This window comes from Sprattus sprattus (assembly GCF_963457725.1).
Source record: "Sprattus sprattus genome assembly, chromosome: 7".
Classification (NCBI taxonomy): Eukaryota; Metazoa; Chordata; class Actinopteri; order Clupeiformes; family Clupeidae; genus Sprattus; species Sprattus sprattus.
Genome location: NC_137926.1, coordinates 29,312,856 through 29,340,790, shown reverse-complemented (window position 1 = coordinate 29,340,790; position 27,935 = coordinate 29,312,856). Strand labels below are relative to the sequence as shown.

General features: G+C 44.7%; 1 protein-coding gene across 2 annotated transcripts; it reads right to left on the bottom strand.

The window, feature by feature from the left end:
* On the bottom strand, positions 1-27,203 carry prickle1a (prickle homolog 1a). 2 transcript variants are annotated; one of them, XM_080841961.1, is made up of 8 exons: positions 26,961-27,203; positions 6,874-7,053; positions 4,802-4,915; positions 3,858-3,995; positions 2,723-2,926; positions 2,299-2,485; positions 1,340-2,194; positions 1-1,226 (listed from the first exon to the last, which is right to left on the bottom strand). In XM_080841961.1, the coding sequence occupies exons 2-8, from the start codon at positions 7,042-7,044 to the stop codon at positions 373-375; spliced, it is 2,523 nt and encodes an 840-aa protein (XP_080698087.1). In that variant the 5' UTR covers positions 7,045-7,053; positions 26,961-27,203; the 3' UTR covers positions 1-372. The 2 variants fall into 2 exon arrangements, with proteins under 2 accessions (XP_080698087.1, XP_080698088.1); XM_080841962.1 differs by lacking the exon at positions 26,961-27,203 and adding an exon at positions 11,760-11,884.
* Between the last annotated feature and the right edge of the window lie 732 nt (positions 27,204-27,935).

The following is a 27,935-nucleotide window of genomic DNA, read 5'->3' as shown; positions in this document are numbered from 1 at the left end:
TTAAATAAGATTTTCAGTTTGTAAATGCTGTTTCATAAATATCTTTTAACCTGCACAGGATGCTTATGACTTATTAGTACATGTCAGCTGTTTCATTTTCCAAGGTGTACGTTCTGTTTTCATAGATGGTGACAGATCAAACAAACTCATACAAAGAAACATTTGGAATATGAGAATTTTTCAGGTTTCCTACTGTTTTGTCAAAAAAGGAGTTTAGTGTAAACACTGTTATAGAACTAATCCAGGCCATCTCACTAAGTCCCCATCAACAATAACACGAGGAAATCAATGCAGGTCTTTGAGAAGCGACAGTATTATACAGAGGCAAGTAAAAGAAAGCTGAAATAAAATCTAATAGAAGTTAAAGTTGATTTATGAAATGATACAGTTTTTGCCCTTGTGTCCCCTCTTCTTTTTGGATTTTGTTCTTGGGCCAAAAGTGGGAGGCACTTGGCTGGGTAGATCATCAGCGTAGTAATGGTACCTGGGTTGCCTAGGCTTAGGAATGGGCTGGCCCAGGAAGAAGCCCTCTTCCTCAGACTCTGATGAGGAAGAGGAGCAGGTGGAGCACCAGTCATCATCCTCAGCCCCAGCCCCATAGAGCCCCAGGAACCTTTCCACAGCTGGGTTCTGTAGACCATAGTCAGAGACAGCGTGGGGTTGTGAGGGCTGTCCATACTGCTGTGGGTTCGAGCGTTTGTGGTGTTCCTCTCTGAAGTAGACACGGGCCCTGTCCTTAGGGGGCATATTCAGGGCGTTGTCTGAACGGGTCTTGCGGCTCCTGCGCCGCCGGTGGCGGTGGTGGTGCTGGTGCTGCTGTTGGTCCGGCTCCTCAAAGTGATACACCCGTCGGCGAGTCCGCTCGCTCATGGGAGGCTGGCGCACCTCCAGGTCATTATAGCGTCCGTTGTCCACCACGTCATCTGAGAACTTGACCTGCTGGGGCTTGGACTGTGATCTGGTCCGACGCAGCACAGGTAGGTGAGGCAGCTTAGGCCTCTCCTCTGGCAGGGGCACCACCTCCTCTTCTTGCTCTTCCTCCACTACCTCCTGTTGCTCCAGCTCAGAGGTCAGGCTCTTGAGGGAGTTGGCGCTCCTGTGCAGCATGGAAGAGTTGAGTGTTCCCATGTTGCTGGTGTTCTCGCAGTCCTCTACCTCGAGTTCAGGAAAGTCTTGTAATGAGTAAAGCAGTGGACGATCTCTGCTGTCACCTTCAACTGATGCACCTGCAATTATCAAAAGATTAGTCTGAGAGGCTGAAACTAAAGAAATCCTAACAGAAAAATGATGTAAAAATACTAGAACAGGACATGCACAGAGCACTTGTCTTAGATCTTACCTGTGATATTAGACAATGCCAGGGAGTCCATTGAGTCTCTGATACTCTGCTCGTTCAGCTTCAGTTCATCAGTAATGCACTCCAGAGAGTCGTCATACCATTGCTTGTCATTACGCTTGAAGCCACTGGCACCATGCTCCTCCAGGTCCAGCTCCTGGATCTTCCTGCTGCTTGCAGGACCAGGGTGGCTGCCGTAAGCCGAGTCACCCAGTCCATCCTGGGACTGAGCCCAGTACATGTCCACCTGGTACTTCTTACTAGCCAGACTCTGGCTGCTGCTGCTGCCACCTGACTTGGGCTCAGCCTTTGTTTTGACCTCCGACTCATTCACCCAAAGTTCCGTTGGCCTGGCGTCCTCCTGCTGCTGGAACACTCCGTGCTCTCCAAATTTCAGCAGGAGCTGGGTCATGTAGTCTTCGTGCTCGGCCCACTCCTCGTGGTCCTCAGGGGCCTCCTGCTCCTCCCTGTTCCTCCAGAAGTGGCCATCGGGGAAGCTGAGCTGAGAGAGCTTGTTGGACAACGTGTCCTCCGCGTTTCCAGACAAGCCGGGGAACTTGTAGTTGTCGGCGGGGGAGAAGAGCAGTGACTGTCTGCACTGGTCCGCAGAGCGGCTGCTCTTTCCCATACGCACACTGCGGCGGGATTCACGGGAACGGGCCGACTGGAAGGCAGAGTCTGAGGAGTCTGACGCGTGGACATCTTCTCCTAGGCTGCAGGATTTGGAGCAGTAAATGCGTCCCTGTCTTGGGAGGAAAGGGCAGCCCAACAGGGAGGCCTTACACTGGACACAACTGAAACACGTCTCGGTCGCATGCCAGTGGAGGCCATCGTATGTCATCTGAGCATGGTCCACACCTGTAGGAGAGGGAGTAGGGGTACTGATTTGTTGAAAGTCTGTGCGGAATCAATACGCAATAGGTAAAAGTCGACAAAGTATATGCTAAGAGTTTTGGGCTTACCGATGTGCTCTCCGCACGCTTCACAGTACTCTGCATAGAGAGACTCAAAGCAGCCACAGCAGAATGGCCGGCCATCCTTCATGATGTACCTCTGCCCACCCAGAATGGTCTCGCACTCGAAACAGGCAAAGTGGTTCATGTGCCAGTGGCGGCCCTCTGCCTCTGTGCACTCGTCAGCAAAGATGATCTGGGAGGGCACAGAGTCAGTTTAGATCAGGGAAGATGGCAAAGCTTGTATTTCACGAATGTTGGAAAAAAACGGTCAGCTCTCTGCAAAGTCTCACTGCAGTTTCTCTAGTCTGTTATTAACTTCTCCGAAAGACAAAACAAATATACTGAAGGAAAGGCTTGTCTGAAACTAAGGCCTTAAGTAGGCTTCACTTTGTCACTGATGTTGGTACAGAACAGTGGGAGGTAAGCTCACCTCATCACAGGCTGAGCATCGAGGCTTTAGCAATTCTGCGTGATGACGGCCACAATGGATCTTGCCCTCGTGGTAGAAGTAGATCAGGTCCACCAGGAGCTCGTTGCAGGTTGAGCATGCGAAACACGCGGGATGCCAGCAGAGTCCAGACCCAGCTCTGGAGGCAAAAACTGCCATCTCACCACCATTGATACTTTCCCCGCACTGTGAATAACACCAAATCAATCCATGAAAACAAAGATACATAGAAATCACTTAAATACTTGAATTTGAATATATACAGTATATATGGTGCTGTGGTTGTGAAGAGTTGAACAGTTCCTGGATCTCAGTATACATGGCCATTTTCCCTCCCTTAAATTCCCTGGCTGGTTCTATCCCTCAAGATTAAATGATAGCAGGTCTACATGTGGCCTGAGAGAACGGCATGATCCATGCCTTTAAGCAACCACGGCTGGTACGAGATGACATCCACAGTCGTTTCCTGTCATTAAATATGGAGGCATCACTGGGAACTGGGGTGTCATATGGCCACAACATTTCAGTGGCCTACTGGTGAATAACGCTGGTGTTGTATCCCCTTCCATCTGTCTGGAGCCAAGGCAGTATGTGGCATCCCCTGTCAGAAGGAATTATGGCTGCGAGTTCTGTGGTCTGTGTTCCCTTGTGTCTGTGTGCCATGTGGGGACACAAGCTTGCCTTGGAGCCCGGCTCCAGTTGGAGGACTGCAGATGGTCAGAAATGAAAGGGGAGGCAGGGCCCTTCTACCCCATCAGTGAACTTTGGTCGTTTTTAGGGGATATGCTTTCATAGGGTTTAATGGTTTACCCCGAGGCTGCTCGCTAGCCATTGTACGAACTAACCGGTTTGTTACATTAAACATGGAGTCACCACAGACTATAGCTGACACTTTAGTTTGAATGGGAGAAATCAGGCTATGTTGTGCACAGACATAGTTAGGAAACAAATGGAGAGGATACTTGAATGCACCACTCAAAAAAAGGGGCTGTGCAGCAACAGAATGGTCTTGACAAGAAACATAGATAGACTTCTTATTTGAACATTGAAATACAGGTTTATGCATCACTGCTTCCATGTTTTTTCGAAGAGAACCTACAGTACATAGGACACTTACATTTTCACAAATTGCATGCGCCATCATCCTTGGCACCATTTTAAGCGTTCCCCTTCCGAGTGCCTCCTTCTTGCGCTGCACACTGAACATGTGCAGCTCCTTCCTCTCCTCCTCGCTGAGGGACTGGCAGTACCGCACCTGGGAGAGATAAATGGCGGAAGGGTGTTGTCTTTGTCAAACACATGAGAAAGTAGTATTTTGGCACACAGGCCGACAATGGCCTCTCACCACAAATCTGGGGTGAGGTCCATAATGACAGCGCCTGACCTCAGCTTACACCACCTCCTGTTTGGTTTAGTTTTTTTTTCCTGCTGTTTAACAAACACCCCCCTCCACCCCAACACTTAACATCAGCCAAGCCCTGAACGAGAGTGAAGGGGATGTTTACCTAAACTGGCCCATGTTTAGAATGAAATCAAGAGACAGATGACAGAAAAGGGGGAAAAAACAGAGGAGACATGAAAGCAGGGCTGTCCTGCCACTCGGCCCCAGTAAACAGCCATGGCACACATAACCCACCAACCCCCCAACCCCTCCGTGCAACATCCACAGCCACATCAGCCTCTGCTTGTAAACTGATGTTATGCCAGGAATCTTCACACCACATGGTGAGCACAGTCCTCCCCAGCAAACATCATAAAGGCAAGTCAAAAGAGTCTCATTCTTATGGTGCCGGCACCCATTGAGACGGCTGATGAAGACAAAGATCCCCTCTGTGATGGCACTGCGGGGAATGCTCTGGCCGTTAAGCAGGTCTGAAAATCACAGGGTTTTTACCAGTTGTAACAGAAGCGTCCCATAGCTAGCACAGGTTCAAGTGTGTCTTTGAGGGGTGGGAAAAAATGTTAGTGGGTCTGCAAATCTTTGCTTGTTAGACTTTTACTAATGTGTGAGCCTGTTGTGGCATAGGTTTATGGGGCACCTTCTTTGGATTTTACTCATACCTCATTGTCGTGGGGAGGCAGTTGGTACAGGAGCTGCTTGATGCGGTATTTCTCTCCAGGACTGTTCACATAGGGAACCTTCTCCTCAGGCAGGGAGGAGAAATACAGCTGGACCTGTGGGAAGAGGTAAAAAAAACTCAGCATGGTGGAGGACAACACAACATGGATGGAGCGTGTATGAAAAACACCATGACTACTGGCTACAAATAAAATGAAAGAGAAAATTGAAGTGTGTATAATTTCCCACGCATCTAACTTCAGAGGAAACTCAGCTCATGTTATGCAAACTCTGTTCATACAAAGACCTTGAATTAATGTCTGAAAATAGTTACACAATTACCCCTGTCATAACAAACATAGCGCCTGGTCAGTCCAGCAGTTACCGGTGGGGTTTAGTAGCTAGCAGCCTTTAGCTGTCACTTTGACCAGAACAGAACTGCTTGGCTACACCGCCCTGTTGGCTCTTTGACCCGAGTGCAGTGACGGGAGAGTGCTTTACGAGCTCGGGTCATTACAGGCTTCAGATAAAGAGGCAGAATGTGCTTGACTCCTCCTGTGAGGGGAGCATCCATCCTTGCTGCAGCTAAGACAAGCTGCTGGAATGCCATTTAGTCTCCTGACAATCGAGCATCCTCGTAAATTATGCACATTTTCCTGCTGTTATTACCCCTGCTCCCCCCAGGGCTGTGCTCCACCAGTCCCGTGTCTGTGTCTCACCCTACAATGATCACCTATAATGTGCGGGGGGCAATCCAGGGAATGGCTGCTATAAAGACATAACACTTTATTCCCTGCATTTTTTTAACACAAAGCCCTAGCGTGTTTGGGGTTTAGAAGTCTCCTGGTGATCTGGCCCTTTTCTCGCCCATCACCCTCGTTCACTGCCCCCTCAGAGCGCTGCTCAGGAGGGTGGGCAAAGAGTGCGAGGGCCTCCCCCATTGTCTTGGGAGAGTGCCACATCATAGCGCCTGCAGACACAAGCAGACTGTGTTTGTGGACTGGCCTGTAAAGGAGGGGGTGGGTTGGTGGGGGGAGACATGGCTTCCAGTGCTTTAGTGCTCCGTTAGCCAGCGGTTGGTACTGGGCCTACGAGGCTCGGAGTCTGCCAGCTCGTGATAATCACTCACAGACTTTTCCATGAAGGGATTTGTAAATAGGAAAAAGAAAAAACACATCCTGTGTGTGAGTGACTGGAGGAGGGGTGCCTCTGAGTTCCACTTTAAGAAAGAGAAACGGATGAACACAGATTCCTATAAATTAGAACATGCCTTTCCAATAGAGTCATTCTCACTCTGGCTGTGTAAATTGATAGCTGTTGGAACCATGCTCTGATGACTGATGGATCTCATGTACCAACTGTAAGGATTAAATGTAATGTTCCAGATATTTGGCAAAATATTTAATTTCCAACACCCCCCCATAGAACAAGACGTACTCTGTTCTCAAACTCTTGACACTGAAGCTGTATTTTTAGACGTGGCTTTTATCATCTGCTTTGGGAGTTGTCCAAGGTTTTGATGAAAATCAACACTTTGATCATTTGAAGTCCACTTGCATCTATGAAATGTTTTATATATTTCCAAGTCCTTTCCTGTTGGACAATGGACCGTTTAGAATACTGATTCATGTTTTTGGCCTGGGCTGGGCTGGGCTGCCTCTTAGCATTTTCCCACTGGTACATCTGGGGCCAAAACAGTCACCATTCAGTCTCTTAAGGCTTTTAACAATATTCTTATTGCAACCAATGAAAGTTCCCATGGTGGCAGTGTAAACGGGTGAGCGAGTGGGGCATTTTTCTTTCTTTTTCATTTCTCATAACCCAATAACTGAGGTTCAAAATAGAGTGAGGGCTTGAAAGAATCTTTACAACAGATATTTAAATTGTATTACAGTGCTAAATTCACAGTGAGAAAATGCATTTGAGACCATTTAGTTAAGTCATTCTCAAAGGAAAGTAATGCCCTATAAGAGTGGTTTTCATACAAGTGGTCATACAAGTGTGTTGCTATATTCTCACAACAGTATTGGCACATAGGAAATGTAGGCAAGGAGACGAGGGGCTGTGACCTCACCTGTTCAGGACGCAGGCCGGGTGGCACCCAGGCATACTCCTCCAGGGCACAGCCTGAGTCATCGTCCGATGTGGAGCTCCGCTGGAAGCCAAAGGTGAGCTTGCTGACTTTTTGCTCCATATCCAGTGGCCTCACGGCACCGTGGTAACCGGCTGCGTTCTCCAAGTTCATCAGAGCGACCTAGGGTGGCACAAATAAGAAAAATACATTAATCAAATGAACAGAACACACATGTGAGGCACCATCACTCTCACACAGACACACACACACACACACACACACACACACACACACACACACACACACACACACACACACTCTCTCTCTGATGTATGCCACATAAGGGTTTTGATTGTCACCAGCACTGGAAGCACAATTATCCATGCAAACCTGGCCCCAGCGCAGAGAGCCCAATAAAAAGACACTGCCTATAAAAAGATTGCCGTTTTACTGTCATAACTAGTGTGGCGATGCATCACCAGCGGTTGTGCCTGATGTGGTTTCGGTGTCACTCCCACGTTCCAGCACATTTACGCAGGGACATTTTGTCTAGTTTTAAGGCCTTTTTTGTCATGATGGGATTTGTCAGGAATTTTCATTGGTCTCTCCCACTAAAATTGAGTCTATTTTACAATACCTCATACATATACTTTGCCTTTTCGATATCCTATATCTTCCTTCATGATGCAAAATTAGCAGCATCCAAAATATGGATTTAAAGGAAAAGAAAAATGCTTTTGGTTTTCTCTTCAGAAGAAGAGCACCCCCACTACAACATAGCCTGCCAGTGGAAGTGCAGTCCATGCACAATTGCAGTTCCATATGGAAAGTCTCTAAGAGTGGATTTCCCCATAGTCTCTCAGACGTTGTTTTCTAACCTGCCAGAAAGACTCATGGCCGGGGCGAGGACGGAGGCCCATTCCTCTGCCTTTAATCTCTGGGGGCTGCTTCACAGGAGGGAGGGAGCAGGCAGGCAAACAGGTGAGACTGGACAGGGGAGTGAGTGCACAGACATGCTCATCAGACCTTGACGTAATTCAGTGCTGGACACGGACCACAGGGAGATCACAGGGAGACACCCCCTCAGAAAACACAAACAGGACAGGGCCACACTTGAGATCAATGCTGCAGATTGGACTGGAATGAGGAGATGCTGCTGTTCTTTCAGCCGCCACTCAAAGTCCCCCCCCCCCCCCCCACACATACCCCCCGACAGCATGACTCAATCAGCAAGGAGATATATTTCATGCCCACCTCCTCATGACCGCAATAAAGATTTTTTGACATCCATGTCCTTGAGGCCTTACAAAATTGATAGACCTATAGAAAGTTGGCATCAAAACCACGCTATGAGTTACCACTAATTTTTCTGTTTGTAATATAAGAGCCCCATGATGCATATTGGGGAAATAAATGGCTGTCCAGTTGTGCTTGTTGCTCAAGGGTGTAGGTTGTAACCGTGAGGTTTCAATGGAGAATGGGCTCTGGCAACCCCTACCCCCGCCCCTCCAGCCTTGCAAACAGCTGAGAAAACCAACCACACTTGACTGCAGGCTTTGAAGAACACAGACGTGATGGTCGTGGCTTGAAAAATCTCTCCTTTGGAATGTTGTCTATGCATGGCTGCCTGACAGTATGGGTCATACGCACACAACCCCATACACAAACAGATGCACCAAAAAAAAAAAAAAAAAAAAAACTGCTAATGGTGTCAGTTGTATTCAGTGACGAGTCTTTCTCAGATAGCCCTGAATGCCATTCCCCTCTTTAATGATTAGCTGCCTCCCATGCGGCAGCTACTGGTTGTTCATACACCAGCCACTCAAGGACAGGCAACAGATTCATAACTCACACCACCACACCACCAACAACAGCCGTGTACTCCACGGAGCCATAAGCTTTCAACACCCGGCAGAAAAATATGATAAATGGCAAACCATTTCATTTCTGTCAAGCCTTCGTGAGAATTTAGGATTTGTATGGCTGGACTGGAAAACAGGGAGGCCTGCTTTATCAGGCAGCTGTTTACCTTTTCTGTCAGTTTAATCTATGAGATGAGGCCTGTTATCTCTGTCACTGGTATTTAAAGCCCCCCGCAACCTACGTATAGACTGGGTCTTGAAGAAGGTTCTTTTATAGTCATGGAGTAAAGCCTGATTTATGCCTTGCGCGCCCCTTGCGCGTCTTTTCACGTCTTGCGTGCGTCGGCCCCTTTTTCTAGACTTGCGCCCTTTTACGCAAGCTTATTGTTCTGGCGGTGAATTGCTTGCGCTTACGTGCTTACACGTTGCGTCTGAAACTGAGCATATATCGGCCTTAAGATTTTAGAGTAATATTTCAGCACCAACCAGTGTCTTTCTTTCCAGACGAATTGCAACATCCTTTCGAATAACAGGAACCGAAATGAAGTTTATTCTAAATTCAATTCAATTCAATTCAATTTCTTTATTTCGCCATGTACACAGGTACTAGGAATTTTGATTGGTTGAAAATGGTTGTTGTATTGCGCCACAAGACTTTGTCTAGGTGAATACACAAAGTGCCCCAATGCAGTCTTTCATTCTTGATATGCAGGCAGACCCTCCAAGTTGAATGGAAGAATAAAGAGCAACGGGCCAACGCCCTCCCCTTGAACCACATCCTTAAGTATGCTAATGCTATCCATAGCAGTTGTCCACAGCGTTTCCTCCATTTCCACATTCAATCAACATTACTAGAGATGAGAGACAGATTAGAAGTTCTGCTATAGTGTGGGGATATGCTAGCAGCTGGGCTGATTGAAAAACAAACATATATGTAATGATCTGCTGGCAATAAAGATCGTGCAGGCCCTGCAGGAAGGGAGGTGGAGGCTGGGGTCCAGTTCCTGTGTGTGTGTGTGTGTGTGTGTGTGTGTGTGTGTGTGTGTGTGTGTGTGTGTGTGTGTGTGTGTGTGTGTGTGTGTGTGTGTGTGTGTGTGTGTGTGTGTGTGTGTGTGTGTCCTCCAATACTGCTGTGAACCCCCTGCTGTACTAAGTGTTTAACAGGCCCTCTCTTTTGTAGAGGAACTTGTTAACATGGCTTTTGGGAGCCCAAGATGCATATCTTTCAGGTCGACCCACAGTGGGCTTATAGCCCCAGCCAGGGGCCAAAGTGGGTGGGTGGGGGTGGTGAGTGGGCCCTAAGGGGGGTAATCGGGTGATCAAGCTTGAGGAATAGCCCTAAATCATATGCTAATAGAGCATCTCAATGGAGATGCACTTACACAAAAGCATGGGAAAACAATGTTTTGTAACCTTGTTGTAGTGAACATAGAGTGCATGCTGGCCAGGCTCCTTTCTTTCAACCCAGAGTTCCTGCTTCATTTTCCTACACTTTCATCTGATTTGTTTAAGTAATACCTTCAGGACAAATCCATCAACTTTCCTTCCAGTTCAACTCATTTGTTTAAGCAATTCCTTTGGGGGGAAATCCGTCGTCAGTCGCGATGGACGAGCCTGTGTTCACCTTCACTAGAGAGAACTGAAGCCCTGGAGCAGATACTCTATCAAAAGTGCCTTCAAACATTACATGATCAGATAGATATCCTATTTCCCACTGCATTATCATCTAGTGTGGTGATGTAGCAAAAACAGTGACTCAGAGTCCATGGATCATCAAAATTCAGAATATCAGTGTGAATTCCCTATACTTGTTGTTGAACATTTTCACAGCATCAGCATAATCCATTTAAGCGCTTACAATTCTTGATGTTTGAAGATTCTTAGAGTGAGTTTGTTCGAATGATAAGGCTAAATGCAGTGCATATGATTTTTTTTTCAAATGTGTTTCATGTTATTTCTGAGCTACAGATTTCCTGTGGTCTCATTCTGTGACAAATCTGTTATTTCTGTTGGGTGAAACCATTTTCACACTAGATCTGCAGTCAGACATGTTGGGCTTGTTTCACTTGGACCCATTTAAAAGATATTTGAGTAAACCAAAAGCGTGTCACCAGTTGGTGCTTCAAGAACACAGCATGCTATAGAAACATTAACGGCCAAATAGCAAGAGCTGGAATTTTAAACACATGATCATCAGCGCCAGCTAGCACAATTCATAATGGAGTCCATATGCCATTTTTCCCTTGCAGTACATTAAAACCAATGTTGAAGACTCAGATTGCCCAGCAGCTTACAATGTTAGACACAAAGGAAATGGAAAGTAAGCTAGATCACTACATATTACAGTATCATCAAAGCAAGGCTATCGTGTGACATGTCTGTCTTATGTTTCTGCCTTGTGTGGCCAAAGCTAAATATTTAATATCAGATCATTCAAACAGGTTGAACTCAAAGATTTAATACGAATACACAAAAACAAAGAAAGCACATGTGACTACTCATTTCAGATAGATGAGCCTGTCCCAATGTGGAGAGGCAGGAGGCTGCATTTCGGCTGACCCTATCAGAGCCTCATCCATCATGGAGAGTATTATTCCAAGGCCAAATGGTCGCAAGGCTTTCTCCTGTGGTGCGAGCCGGTTTGAGTGGGACCACCTGCATGCATGTCCCAACACACATGTGCTGTCGGTAGACAGCTGACAAGCACCCTCTGGTTGCATTCATCAGAGCCATCCAGCTGAACCCCACTGCCAACGCGGTCATACGCACACCTTCCTCAACACTCCGACACCTCTTAGACTCTTCCTAGCCATGCTTAAACCACAGCTATTGACTTTGCACCCTTCAGTGATGTCAATAGTTCCCGCATAGTTTACATTCATAGTCCAAAGGCTATATCAAGGAAAATCATAGTAATCACAGAAATCTCGATTGGAAATAATTGCTAATAATTTTGCGAAGAGCAAAACCTCTCCATTGTTCAAACCAACAAATGGCCTGCCCTATACACATTTTTTGCCTTACCTTAGTAAGCAGCAGACACCTGGCTGGCAAAGGTTTTCTTATCTCCCCTGTGTGTTTCCAAGAGTCTCTGGGCTACATGTCTTTGGTAGGTAGCCACACGTACAATTGTCTAAATCCAAGACAGGCGATCTCCAGTCCTCAGTCCAGAACCTTTTGCGTCCGAAGCTGTCAGCTTGACTACATCCCGTATCAAAGGAGAGAGTGTCACATGCACTGGCGCCTATGTCTGTGTGAATGTGTGTGTTTGTGTGGAGGGGAGCAGGTCAACCAGATGGCCGTTTCCTTACTCTACTAGTCCCACAGAGCCAGCGTCAGCTCCGAGCCACACCCCCTCAACCAAGACTCAGCCAGTCAGGATGGGGCATTCACCCTTTGCGACCCAACCTATCGCACTTCAAACACACTTCAAATGAGCTCCATCAGGGGGTCCCCCCTCCTCAAGAGCTCCAGTTACTCTGCCATACTAAGCTTTCCCCAGAAACTCCCTTCTTCCTAAATCGTTTGGATTCCCTCTCTTGATGATTGCTGCTACTTACTTAAGAGCTCACAAATGTCATTCCACGTGTTATCATATACATGTCAACTTGGCCTCTCTCAGAAATGCTTAAGTTTTGCAGCTGAAAAACTATTTAGTTGCGAACTATACAAAATGAAGTGGGTTTCTTCTCACAGCAGTATTGTCGTCTTTAAGTTTAATCCTTCTGTTTTACACGGGTGAACCAGTGTAGAGAGGAGTGAATGCCAAAGGGCAGAATTAGTCTGCTCTCTCTTACAAGAGCCTGAATAGGTCTCATCTAAAGTCCATCCCTTACTTCCCAAGTCAACAATGATGTCAGCAGGTCCACACCACTGTGGTGGAAGAATTGCTCTCCATGGAATCCTGAGCCCTGTTTAACATATGAATGAGAGACGTCCCTATCCAAATCAACCATTTCCATGAGGAAGTTTCACTACCAACATCGTGATGGTAGGAGGAAATGTATGTTGTTGGATAGCCTTCAGGGAAACATTTTATATGCTTTCCTGTGATTTATGCTCCCAGACACCCAATTTCATTAGTCATTTTGAAGGCATGAATCGCCACCCTGGGATTCAATGACAAATGTTGTTGGAATCATTGTGAGTCTGACAAAAGCTTCAGGCATGACTTGGAACAAAACCAGCCTTTCTCTCCGGCGCCAAATCTGGTACCTAAGAAAAATGACCACAGGTCATCCATTGATGCTGCAAAATAGACTGGAGGAGCCTTGGAAATGCTTCTTGTGTCGCATGCATGCATCTGACTTGGCCTTGAGTTAAATTCTGCTCAAATGGAGCCAGCTATGCCTCCCACTTACAGAGCTGAGGGAGCAAAGCCCCAGAATTGGAAAGCAGAAGGACAGTTGACCTCATCCTCTCTTCCTCATTTCCTGTGGAATGTGAAAAAGGTGAAGGCCTTCCTGTTGTTTCAATAAACAAAGCTCAGAGTTAGTCTCAGATTGTGACCACCGGAGCCCATGTCCCCTAAATGGGGGAGGAAGTTATGAAATCCAATCCCCCTTTCCTCATGGGGGTCTGTATTGGTGACCCCAAACAATTCACCTTTCACTGCAAAACCACAAGAGTACTATCATGCTGTGGACACTTAGCAAGGGTGATTGTATGCTAGTATAAGAATATACAGGTTGCCTTCAACATTACAGGTTTTTGAACATTACCCATGACCTATTTTTTCACAGTACCCTCTCATGTTTAATGTCGCCTGTATTTTAAAATAAGATGATTTATGTCATTACATACAATCCAAAGCTCCTATGCGGAAGAAAGACTTAATAAGTGAAGTTTCTCAGGTTTGTGAGGAGGAATGGGACAAAGCCATTGTTGCAGTCAAGGCCACAGAGGTCTATTCACAGCAGGCTCCAGGCTGAACTGCAGTCCTTTGTGCTGAGGCAGAGTTTGCACCCTGGTACATTAGCAAGTCTTTGAGGGAGAAACAATTCCACATCCTGCAAGGGAGGGGGGCTTTCATGTGTTTTAGCATTAGGTAGGCATTAGGAGCAAACACTAAGTGATCTAGTGCAACTCAAGATGGATGCAAAACCTGAAATGGCAGGGATACCTTCTGACAGTTTTTGTAACAGGTTGAGAGACCATCTTTAAAAGCCCTATTAGTTAGGACATACTTGGAATGTGACGGGTTGGCACTTCAAACGCAGATGTAAACCATATTATTAACTTAACAAACCTATTGTGTGTTGGTATTGGCACGTTCTTGTTGAAAAAAGAGGAACATGAATGACAATACACGAAAGAGATCTGTGAAATGCATCACAGTGATCTAACAGGTTCTAATGGAGGGACAAAGACTCTTAAATTCACCATTGACACCAAACGACTACACCACCCTAACAAATTCCTCAACAAAACACTTAGAATAATGACATTTGAGATTACGCTACAACATTTCAATCCATCATCTAACTCTTTTAATAGAAAAGAGAAGTCATTAAGATGAAGTGAGTACACTCAAGTCTATCCAAATACAAATCCAATATAAGGGATGGGGAGGGGATTTGCTGGTAGCACACTAAAAGTGGAGAACTATTGTTAGAGAGGGGTCTTGTTTCACAGTTCAGGGTTCACTTGAGATACTTGTGAAATATAAAACAAGACAAGCCACATATCCCTGACCCCTGACCTTTGTGAGCACCCAGCAAATCGTAAATCTCCCCCCTGCTTTATGACCCTCAACCGTCACGACTGCAATGACCCCAACAGCACCTCACACCTGGCCCTCACCTCAACTGTAAAAAGTAGAATGAGAGAGGGAAAAACCAAGGTTCTGACCCAACATGTCCCAACGCCAGTGAAAGCTTGCTGGCCAACATGCTCCAACAGTTAGGGAACCAACCACCAAGGATAAAACTGGATTCTTTGGCAATATAATCCCCCAGGCTCTTGAAGATCAGTAAAAAGCAGACATTGAGGGCTCATCTTGAAGGCCTCCCAAAAATAACTTTTAATCAGAGCCTGGCAGCCTAGTGATAACAGTCAGTTATCACATGGTCAGATAAAATAATTCCTCCTGCAACCTCAGTCTGCAAATACACTGACCTAATATAATCACTTCAGGAACAAAACATTGCTAATGCCTAATGTGGCTAATCGTCTTTCTGGCATGACTCTGACTCCAGTTCGAGCATGGAGAATTGGGTAATCTACTTTAGTCTAATAACCTAATGAATTAAATTTATTTGGAGAAGTAATTTCCTAATGAGGGGAGTGAGCCCTGAAAACAAGATTTGCTGGAGACACCTCGCTGGAAGGTCAGAGTGGGGTATGCCCTTACATTGTATTGCTATTTACTACTGTCTTCAGCCTTTGTTGAGTATAGCACCCAGTGATGTGAGAGCCATCTTATCATAAAAGTAGGACTGTCTCAAGGCTTAAATGACTTGCCAATGGCCATTATCAGGAGGCAGCCACAACAAAAGGTCCAGTCATAAAGGGCAATAAAAGCCTATCACTACTGTAACAACAGCCTTTTACGCCTGAGAGAGGAAAAGGTCAACTGGTGGAGCTGTCTCTGCATTGATATTGACTTAGGTAGATTGGCCACGGACAAACTTAGGTCAGACAGTGTGGTTGTTACCAGTATAACCCTCAGATAACCCCTTCAACAATATCTCTCAATGAAGACCAGGCTCAGCAGAACTCCAGACACATATAGCGCTCCCCCGAAAAACTTCTGTCTAAACACAGACAAATAATGAATAAGCAGGAAAACCACACTTGACCTTGCTTGAGGTTGTTTCATCCTGCGTTGGATCTCCCAAATCAGTTAAGGAGATGAAATATCACACTATGACTATAGCTAAACCTTTGCGTATAATAAGATATAAATCTTCAGATATTTGAAATTGCATACCTATAATACATTTTTATTGGATACGAACGTCAAACCAAATCACATGTTTTATTTTAATAAATCGAGACATAATGGGATAACTACATGTGGCCTTTATTTTTCTGTGGTCAGAGAGATAGTAAGCAAAAATGTAGGGTGCATTCCACACTAAGACAGTGAGCTATTAGCTTGCTATGCTGCTTTCAAGGAATAGGTAGTGTATCTGAATATGTACCAAAAGCACAGAACAGTAAATGGCAAAATTGTGCTTAACTTAGCTGTCAATGGCTGTTTTCTGTGTGCGTTGCTTTAGGCTGTAAAAAAGAAACCTCTATTTAACAGTATGCTGAGCTGTCCAGTGTGTCTTAACAAGTGAAAGACACACTGCATTGGTAGGTATGTCTTGGTTAAATCATGGGATTTGGACGTCGTATTTGACCCCTTATTTGACACCCACTCATACAGTTGTATAATCCAGACCTCATTGGGGACAATGGGAAGTGAAGCGTCAGAGCTCCCTGAGCAATTAAAAGGAGGAAGCTCTTTTACTGGCTGACACTATAACCCCACAAAGACTGTGTGGCAGGCTGCACACATAGACTTGGCGAATGACCTCTTCAACTGTACACACACACACACACACACACACACACACACACACACACACACACACACACACACACACACACACACAAATATATATAGAGAGAGACCGAGTCTTAAAAAGAGACATGCATGATTTGGGAAACTGTTCTGTTTGATTTCAAATCACGGTATACAAGCTCTATGCACTAAAATACTGCATCTCACAAAAGTTATTCAGGTTACTTTTATACATAAATTGAACTATAACAATGGCAATTATGACATTTGACATTACATTTAATTCAAACACTGATCTGCTGTCTCCGCAAACTGATGTAAACCTTTTTGTAAGTAATACAGGGAACATACATACTAATACCCAAACGGGATACTGATTGAAGTTAATGGATTCTCATAAAGCAAAAATATTCAAGCACAGGGAAAGTTGATCCTCATAAAAAGACAGCACTTGACTCTGTGACACTTAATAGAGGATATATGTTTCTTTTAAATGCTTCAAGACAGAACTAAATGACTCAACAACTTCATAACATCTGGTACTGTGTCTTTCCCTCCCTTGATCCTTGTTCGATGTTAAGTGCTATATCCAAGCATGTCAGGGAGACCATTTCCTGTTCGTGTTTCGCCCAGAGCTAAACTGGCACAAAACAGTGTGGTTGAAGGTGGGTGTTAGTGCCTGGGAATCCAGTCTGTGGTGGGGCCAATAAAAATCAAGATGGCTGCTCCTGGTTCCCACACATGGGAGCATTACCTCCAGCCACAAGGCTGGAAAAAAAAAAGCAAGCCAATGCTTTAAGCCAATAGTATGAAACAGTTAAATGCCTCTCAGTTGGAATCCCACTAATCATTAACATTCCTGGTGAGGCACTGCACTCCAGTGCTTTATAACTGGCTAATTAAACACATGCTCCAGTGGCATTTCACAGAGGGAACAGTCACTGGGGTAAGTGGGGATGCTTCATTTTGGCCTGACTTAATTGGGCACAATTTAAGTCATTAGGGGGTGGTGGTAAAGTCAAAAGAAAAAGAGGGAGAGAAAGAATAAAGTGCCTGAATTAAACCCCGGCCCCTAAGAGGAACATCCCTGACTCTGATGTTGGCCCCTCTGCTTTTTAATGTGGAAATGGATCGCAGGTATGCCCACTTTAAGCTGAGGGGAAAGGACCCTCTCATGTGAGTCCAACAGGTCCATGATTAGGGCCATTTATCTTGACACAGACACAGGGGAGCAGACAGGCGCGTTGACCATGGCAATGGTCTGTGATGACCTTGCTTGCCAAGTAACCAGCTGTGGTAGCCATTGTTGTCAAACAAAAGGGTGTCTTTTATTTGGCTTGTGGCCCATGGGACCTATATTCCTGACTCAGGAGCTTTACTTCAGGGAAACAGACCATCATACTTCATAAACAAACTATATTCTATCAAGCTTTGCCTTTGCAGTAAAAAACACATTTTGTCCCTTCTATTAGATCAAGGGGCCCTGTTAACAACAACAATCACCTTAGATTTAAGTCACATAGGCTGTCTTGTTAAAAACTCAAAGCCCCCCCAAAACAAAAGGCAGACAGCTCAAAACATACAATAAGACAGTACGTGTCACCAATCCCAAAAGACCTGCTTTGACTGGAGAACCACAGCACGCTTCATGTTGACAAAATGCAAACCAGAGCTATTACTGACCAAACATCTTGGAAGAGCTTTTGAGGTGGCTGGAAAACAGGCCAGGCATTTGTTATTACAGAGCAGATTACATATATCATGCTCTCAGCATCAGGCATATTTTCGAACATCAGAACCATGCCATAACATTCTACTGTGGTCTGTCTTTTAGTGTGTGTGGTATGTACCTGAATCTGTGTGTGTGTGTGTGTGTGTGTGTGTGTGTGTGTGTGTGTGTGTGTGTGTGTGTGTGTGTGTGTGTGTGTGTGTGTGTGTGTGTGCGTGCGTGCAAGCGTGCGTGTGTGTGCGCGTGTGTGTGTGTGTGTATGTGTGTGTGTGTAATGATATGATGATGCCTGTAAGTGTACATCTGGTTGCCTGTCCTCACCACTGTTTTCACTCATCCCCTGGCCTCCAACAGGGAGACGGGTGCAAAAGCATTCCAAACACAAACAGCTCCCTTTGAACCTCACGCTCTCCCTCTCTCTGGGGGCTAGCATGTGGGCTGTGGCCAAACAGACTGGTCTTTGTCATCCCTCTGCGCCATTGTGGGCCGGCCGCAGGGTTTGCTCTGTGTCCTCCGCTCGGCTTAGCTCAGCTCGCCTTGGTCAATATTGACCCACCTGTCCACCCAGCCTCTGGCCCACCTTTGCTTCGACCGTAAAAAACACATGCATCCACAGCATCGCGGAAGCCACGGCACTCCAAAAAACTGGACAAAGAATAGCGCTGAGATAATATGCGCAAGCTTTGAAGTGGCCTTCAGTAAAGATACATTTTGTTTGAGCTGACCCGGGCCTGTGGAACTGGTGAGCACAATCCAGATGTTGAGCGAGGCTGAGGAACAGGCAATGCGTAGAATCCTCCAGAGCAGGCCTTTACTTGTTTGGCTTCCTTCTCGGTAGAAGGCGTACCACTCGCCCAGGTGCATGTCAGGAAATAAACCTATGCTTCTGGTCGCATGCTTGTTAAAGACTCCTGTTCAAAAAGCATCTGTATTTTTTTTTTCATATCCACAAAATATGAACTGTGCTGACTTGACCTGCAGTTCAGTGGATATAATGAATTCTGAACATTTTACACATTGCTCTTTCTCTGTGTATGAGTAACATCGCATTATATATCACCAGAAATATATTTTAATATACCAAATATACTTTGAAGGGTAGCTTTGACCCATCGAATACATTGACTTGGGGTGGTGAACTGGACAGTCAGTACTTGATGAAGCACAACAGTGAGCTCTATTGGTGAGACCTGACATTTGTGCTGTGTTACGGCCAGGCTCCTGCAAGCGCCACATACAAAGGGGGAGGCGGAAAATAAATAATTGAATTAAACACACACATAACAAAAGCAAGAAAAGAGTCTCTATGGATGTATGGATGCATATGTTGGCAGGGGATGTGTGGATGTCAGATGTGGAGTCGAATGCAAGTCTTAGATAGGCCCCACCAATCCAAGGTATGGACAATTAACTTATCATCTCCCCAGTGCTGCCTACAGACCACGCACAGCCACTGCATGGACTAAAGAGGCCACAGTGGATCATGACCACTGTTAAAAGACATCTTGAACCATTGAGCAAGCAAATGTGCTTCACTTCCATCAAACAAACTATCTACTGGGCTACTCTTCATGAAGCCTTCTTAGTATTAACCCAGCAAGTATAAGAGTGGACATCTATTGGCTGACTTTCAAATGGAAATATACATTTTACAATGTGATATAGGTGGCCACTTTCTAGAAAAGTTATGTAATTTTTTTTTGTCTGGACTTGATTTAAAAATTGGGTCCAAAAGTTAGAGCAAATAAAAACAGTTGGGATTTGAAATAATACTTGGCATGTACACGACATGGACATAAGTATTTATAGAAGATACAACAGCATATACAAATGTGTACAATTCTAAATAACACAACTCCTTGAAATAACTTTTAGTTTTTATCTGTGTGTGAAGAATTCATGGAAATGTCTTGCATAGTCCTGTTCAATGGAGTCCTTAGGTGGTTGTATTTTGATTAGGTTTGACCTTTCCCATATCATCAGTCTGGCCTGACAGACCCCCTCTGACAATGACAACATGCAGGCTGGAATGAGAATCACAGGAAAGGGAGGGGCAGACAAGTTGTGAGTACTTTGAGCCTGGGGTCCGGAAAGTGCTGGGTGATTCTTTTTCGTCAAATAGCTCGGGTGTTTTATGGCTCACCAGAGGCCAGATGTTTACTTTTTTTGGTCTCTCCCTGATACTGTGTAATTACAACTTTCACAGTAGTTGATGTGAACTTTTTGCTGCTGTTCCTCAGATCCAGTTTCCAAATCCGAGGAAAGCCGAACAAGACCAGCAAAGACTCTCCCCCAAATGTTCCTTTAACCTGCACAGCAAACCCACATCATCTAGTCCAGGGGTCCCCAACCTTTTTTGCACCACGGACCGGTTTAATGTAGGGATTTTTTTCACGGACCGGCTTCAAGGTGTCATTTTACACGTCATCCATTCATATTGATGTGAATCATTCAATTGCACCCGTGAAGCAACCGCGAATTTGATAGAATGAAGCCCGGTCTGCTCATACACAAAAGCTAACATTAACGTTAGCTGGAGTTAATTTGCTGCCAACACCATTGTATTACAAACGTTAAGTGCATGACAAATACAACTCACCAAAACTCTGAATCAGTTGCTTGGTCTCCATGTGCCGAAGCAGTTGTAAAGGCTTAATTGGTGCTAGCTTGTCGCCACATATTAAACAGAGTGGAATTGGTGCGTGAGAATCACCTGTTGCGATAAACCCGTATTTTAAGTATGACTCCTGGTATTGTCTGTTGAAAGAAGCTTTCTTTTTTTTTAGGTCGTAGGCTCCTCTTCTGGCTCCTTAGTTGGCTCTTTTCACCTTTGCAAAGAAGCTCTCCAAAGATGTTTTTTTTTTTTTTTTTTACTAATTTTCGCTAGTTTGTGGGCTTATGTGAGATTCTTTCTATGTCGTTTTATAAGCAGTATTTATTGTTACACCAGGTTTTTAATGCTCTTAGCTTGATTGTTCTCTCCCTTGTACGTCGCTTTGGACAAAAGCGTCTGCTAAATGACTAAATGTAAATGTAAATGTAAATGACGTATCACTTGAACGAGAAGCGTCTTGACGTGACAAAAGGCACAGGCGGATGTGACGTCCGGGAAAATCCGGTCGTTTTTCAAAATAAAACACCTTTCAGACGCTAATAATTAATACAGCGGAATTGATATAAATTATTTATTCTTTCTGTGCGGCCCGGTAACAAATGCCTCACGGACCGGTACCGGGCCGCGGCCTGGTGGTTGGGGACCACTGATCTAGTCAACAACTTGAGAACAACTTGAGATTTAAACTCATTTTCAAGCATTATGATGAACCATCATCAAATGTAGAGGGGTTTTTAACATACAGGTGAATGTTAATTAGGATTGATACAATGAACACAGAAACAAAAATACAATTTGTTCAAATGGACCCTGCATGGTTCTGAATGGACTCTAGAAAATGCGTGAGTCTTAATCGTCTGCATATGATATGTTAGTTCTCTGTTGGGGGATTGACTTCAGCTCTTCTCAGCTGCCGCCTTCAAGGGTCTGCACATGTGTGGAGCATTCATCACCATGGTGGTCTGATGTTAGCCACATTTATGCTGCACAGCATTGGATTACCGCAGACCTGGTACGACATTAAACTGGCTGCCAAGGCTGTGTTCCAGCAGCATTAACTTTCAAGTGCTCATAAACAGGCAAGCCTGGAAGCGCTAAATCACTGGCCACCTCTAATCAGCTGCAAATAATAGGCCTCTTCCCATGTGCTTTCAACATGGAGGTTCTCCCTGTCTCTCCTCAGAGTTCAGACATCCAGTTAGAAGTTGTTGGTATGCTGTCCTGTGTGAAAGGAGTCAGGCCTGCTCATAGCCTGACCACTGGTGATTACGCCACCAGCATCTGATGTTTGGTTTATTTTGTTCCCGGTTCAATGACCACAGTGTACGACTACGCCTGACGTTAAAGGGGCCAAGCGTGGCAGCTGACGTGTGCGGGGCGACCACGTGCGCACACACGGACCACCATCGCTTTTCGACAAGCCACATATTATGGGGTCCTGCTGCAGTCCCACCGCAGAGGCATTTATGGGCAATGAGCTCGGGCCTGCGCTGGCCGTCAGGCGGAAGCTTTCTGCCTGTGAACTCATCAACTCATCTCTGGGCCATGAAAGAGCGCTATTCCCGAAAGGTCTGATGGAGCCTGTCTGGCTCCACAACCACCCCCCCCCCCCCCCCCCCCCCAACAGCCTCATCCACACACACACACTTCTACTCTGGGTTGGCTCGGGCCCAGTCTCGGGATAAAAGCCTGCCAGAGTGTTTGGGTTCAGGGCGATTTACACGGCTGCTAGGTGATTAATTCTGTCTCTGCACAAACATGCCTCTGTGTGCGTCTTGTGGGTGCAAGGCCCTAAATCAACAGCATATACATGCTGGTACTGAGCTTACAACTTTCAACACTCACAAATGCACACACACATAAACGCGCACACACATACGCACACAGCCTGCTTGGTTGAATGGCCCACAAGGACATGGGTCCCTCTGTTTATGTTTCCTGTCCAACTTAAGGCATTTTTACACTTCTACGATTCTCTCCGATTTGGTCGTAGAGGGACACTTTGGCACGCCTTGGCACGCCTTGGTAACACCTTCACCCAGGTGTTGCCGCCCATCCGACCCGTCGGAGAGCCGTCGGAGAGCTGGTCGGAGACAAACGCTTTTTTCTAACTTTTCTTAAAGAGACGGAGAGAGTCGGAGACCCCCTTGGCTGTGATTGGCCAGTTTACGACATCGTTTCCAAACAACATCATTTCCGGAATCACACATGTCAGGACCTCACATTTCCTGTTTTCTGTCAAAATGTTTTAGTACGACTTTGGTAAACTACAAAGCTGCACAGCATGCAGCATTAGGCTACCGTATTTTATATAAACCCTCGAAAAGTACATTTCTCCCGACCACTGTTGGTCTCTTGGCTGGTGGCTCGGTGTTGAAAGTGCCTTCTCCAACCAGCTTCAACTGACATCTAACGTAATTTGCTACGGAGTAATGCTGGCAGCATAATTACTTTGCATCTATTAAATAGGAAATGTATTTCATGTATGTGTAGAACCTATTTAGAATGACTGACTTTACATAAAACGGCAGTGAAAGACATTTGAGTCAAACATTACTTTTGCCTCAATGAGGGTGGCGTGTGAGAGCATAATCGGCACGACAACGTTGTACTTATTAGCAGCGAGGCTAGCAGCACACTTTTGAGAGTTATTGTGAATACGCTAACGCTTGATTTAGCGGAAAATCTAGTAAACGTACGTACCACCTGTCTCCTGTTCTGTTGTTGTTGTAGTTGTCGCTCAAATCGCTACAAGCACGTCCTCTGCTTATAACTCAAACTAGTCCAGCTCCACCATCAACCATTGTCTGTTAGTTGCCATCATTCGCTGTTGTGAGAATTCCCGGGAGGAGGAATTGATACAATAAACGACTACCACACACACAATGATTTCTCTAAGATCGTCTTCTTGAAAATTGGGCATTAAAGGTGTCGAAAGGTGTTGAAAAGGCAGTCTCACAACTGTATGTTGAGGTATCAGAATCAGAATAATGTTTATTGGCATGTATGTGTATGCATTCTCTTGTTGTGTTTCTGATATAACTATAACACTGCATGTGGATTGGTATGAAGACTGCAGTGGGTTTAATTTTCTGCCCCTTACTTCATAGTTCTACGGGTATTTCTGTTCGAAGTGTGCATGCTTTGTTTTATAGTGACGTTTCACGCTAACACTTTTGACAAGGGCAACCGTCTCGTTGCAGATTAAACACATCGGTTTTGTCCTGCCCACAAGCAGCACAAATGCATAGCCTACTTGTCAGTCCACTCTGTCTTAAATTCGAGAGTTTTGGAATCAACTTTTCGTGTGTGAGAGCCTGGCAGAGGATCATTAGTAAGTGTGCTAATGTATGTGTTTTTCAACATATTCATGGTTGAAATCGCAGTCCCACAACTGTATGTTGAGGTATGCATGTTCTTGCTGTGTGTCTGATATAACTATAACACTGCATGATGTATGATGTATGATGAATACCGTGGGTTTATTTTTCTGGCCCTGTCCTCAGAGTTTGGGGGGTAATTTTGTTCGAAGTGTGCATGCTTTGTTTCATAGTGACACATTCACGTTACCACTTTTTGACAAGGGCAACCGTCTCGTGGCCAAAGAGTGCATTGTCATAGCGTTGTAGTTATTCAAAGGTTACCCAGCGATCATTGCAGTATGAATGTGACAAAAATACCAAAGAAAATAAGAACGTATTCATTTTATTTGATCGTTTTATAATAGTTTCTGTATTGTATGTAAGATAAGCATATCGTTTTGTTATAAATCGTAATGTTTTTCACAAAAAAATGACCACCACGATGGAGATACATTTGCCTACTCAAGTGAATATATAGCATTAGACATGCTAATGTTGATTGAGCTACATGTCTCCAAGGCCCATGTGACTGCACCTGCCTGACAGATCCTGAAGCAGCATTCGTGTCATGTCAGTGACAGATGGGAGGAAAAACAATCAATGACTTCCAATGAAGAGGTTATGTGGTAGCTACGGGCTCGACAAACAGTCGTTACCCCACCCAGCGGTCCGGCGTTGAATAGGTTGAATAGGCTTTAGGACGCATAGCCGTCGGAGTAGTATGTAAGCCCGACCAGTACGTTCAATTTTTTCTGAATCAACCGCCTGCCCCCGCCCGCCCATTTTTTTTTCGAGGACGGAGAGGGATGCAGAAGTATAAATTAGGCTTTACTTTTTGTAATCTCAGTGAAGCCATACATCTCACTGTAACATACACATAGGAACTCACACACAGCAATGGTGTGTATGTGTGCATCTATTCCACAACTTGGCATATATATGGAACAAAACACATCTGCAAAATCAAGGGCTTATGAAAGAATTATCACTTTTCTGACGGCTGTTAAACAGCTGATAAACATTTCAAGAGAATGCTCTGTGGTCATGGCTACTCACCATCTATTTATTCACAGCCTCAGTCTTAATCACTCTCCATAATGTGCAATATCACAAGGTTATCAACTTTAAATCTTACTTTCAAGTAATACGTTTAAGAATAAATGTGTCTGTGCAAGACTTGTTTAAGTTGCATAAACGGCAACACGTAGGCAAGACGTAAATGTACGTAGATTTATTTTGTTCCCTTCTACAAAGCGGTAATTTCTGAGCAACACACCAAATTATTAAATCATATAAGGATCTTAGTTTTCATAGTATGAAGAAAATTAGACTCTTTCTTTCCCCCTGCATGTCGAGATTGAATACATACTGAGGGCTCAAATACACATACGCGTCTTTTTTCAGACGTAGACGCTTCAGTAACGCCTTGGCAAAGTGCGGCGGCCAAAACAGAAGCGGTGCGCTTCCCTGCCTTGCGCTGGAAAGTTGAGAATAGTTCAACTTTTAAGCGCACCTAAAAAACGCTTCAAAGACGCAACGCGTGGTGGAGAAGGGGCGCACACGGTAAACGCGCCGTGCCATAGGAATCAATGCATTTGCTCGCGTCCCGTTTAAAAAAACCGCTTATGTGTATTTGAGCCCTCAACGTACAGCCGTCTTTTTTTGCTCCAAGCGAATAAGCGGATCACAAATGAGACTGTCGCTGTGACTCGTATGTCCACTAGAGGGCATTACTATCTTGGCTTCTTGTCTACATCAACTAAAACCCACTCAGGCAGTCCCACCTTTTCCCTGAACAATTGCTTGTCATGAAGTGGTGCGCAGTTTGTCAAAGCCTTGAAAAGTGAACCCACTAACTAGAGTGGAAACATATGAGTCTGTAAATAAAGGACCCCTTTTGTTCAAATTTTGTTGGCTCGTTTATGGAAAAAAAGATTCAACCGTAGAACAAATCCCCAAACTCCTCCGAATGGAGATGTTCATACTCTCAAACATGTAATGTAGTAGTGACCAGCCAGTAAAAAGCACTCAGGAGAATGGGGACTGGTTTGTGGTTTCTCACTTCCCTAGGCTTACAGCTTCTGCGTTGCTGCACTGGGACCTGCTAAGCACCACTTTTCTTTCTCCTGGCTCTTCAGCAGTGGCTTTAGTGACAGACTTCAAACCGGTGGTATGGCCATCAAACGTTTAAACATGCAGTAGCGCATACAGGTAAAGCCATGTTCGTGTTTTCAGTAGCCTATGCAGTGAGACTTTTAATAAGTCACACAAGTTCACTAATGCGTTTTCCTTTACAACATTGACTATAGCTTACAATATAATACACGCAAAACAATAGTTTACAGCTGAAAACATTTTTTTTTTAGGGGCTTTCGTGAAGGGCGCCTCACGCAGACAGTAGGCTAATTACAAAGTTGAAGTTGAAATAGTACAATGATAGACTACCCTTTATTAAGGTGCTTTCGACAATTGTAATTTGCCTATATTCGCCTGTAGATCTTAAGAATGTGAAGTTTGCTTTAAAGTGGATAAACCCTTCTCAAGGGACCCATACACGTATGTGGAGACTTGAGGTTGCTACGCGGCACAGACAGCAGCCTCGCTGCACCGACCAGTTGTCACCAAAGTGACAGGCAACAGCTGAGTCCATACATCTGGAACCCCGGGCAGCGGCACTGCATAGCCTACACCCGATATGCTCCAACACCCAGTTTGAGGTTACCCACTAAAGAAATTATCTTTAAATGTATTCACACCAAATTAGTCCTGGGACTTGACAGTTCAAACGCTAACTGAAAAAACGGCATCTTTACGGCTTAAAAAAATATCAAGGCATTAAGTTGTGGGGAAAAGTTGGTAGGCTAATGCTACTTTCGTTGACACTTAAAAACGATACAGCTCACAAGTTCGTTAAAACTGTACCTGTAATCGTCTGTGGTAGTATAGGCTACTGATAGAAAACGTAAGCCATAACTAACCAGTATCAAGAGATAAAGAGTAAACTCACCTATATGTTTTGTTTCTCGGCGGCAGTCAAAGTATCCTGAGCCAGATATTCCTTTAATTGAAGATGCAGTTTACTTTATGTCTCATTTGAGTTATACGTGTCCACAAAATGAAGAAATACGTGTCTGCCTCCTCGGAGCAATATGAGCAATATCAAAATCGGCTAAATGTAGGACATGGCATGCTTGATTGACGAATGTACACCAAAACAAAGACAACTTCAGATGTCACTGAATTCACGAGTACACAACTCGCCAGTGGTCCCGGGGCTTTACGCACACTGAAATGACATTAACATTGCTCCCAGCCTATTGGTTTAAACATGCAACCCCCACCACTTTGAGAGAGAGAGAGAGAGAGAGAGAGAGAGAGACGGAGAGAGAGAAAGAGAGAGATGCACATTCTTGGTAGTATGGAATAGACAGATATTATGTGTTTTCGTAACGCTGCTGTGTTGGCAAAACGGGTAGGTAGAAGTGGGCTTCTTACCCATTCATATGAATATTTGTGGTCATTTTATAACGTCCTTATAGGAGGACGATACACATTAAAGTGAGAAACATAGCTACCCTCAATTTATTTTCGCCGAGGAGTTAAATAAGGATGTTCGTTTTCACAATATTGTAACAGCTAGATACATGGTCCTAATTTAAAAGACCAGTTTGGGTACGTGGATAGATGTGAAATATCCATATTTATTCTGCAGGGGATATTTATTCATCGGTAGTAAACGATGCGTCTCTATGTATTACAGTTAGCCTACAGTGTGCCTTTTTAATTGATATATCATAATCCAGATTCTCTGTTTAATCTTGAAATCTGTTAAATTTGATTTGTTTCCAATTAACGATGAATTGAACTACATCGAATTGTACATCAAAAACCTAAAACCTATTTTCATATCCTCTCAGAATTTTGACATCATTATTGTAGGTAGAAACATATTTACCTTTGTGAAAAAAATTGTGTCTGACCA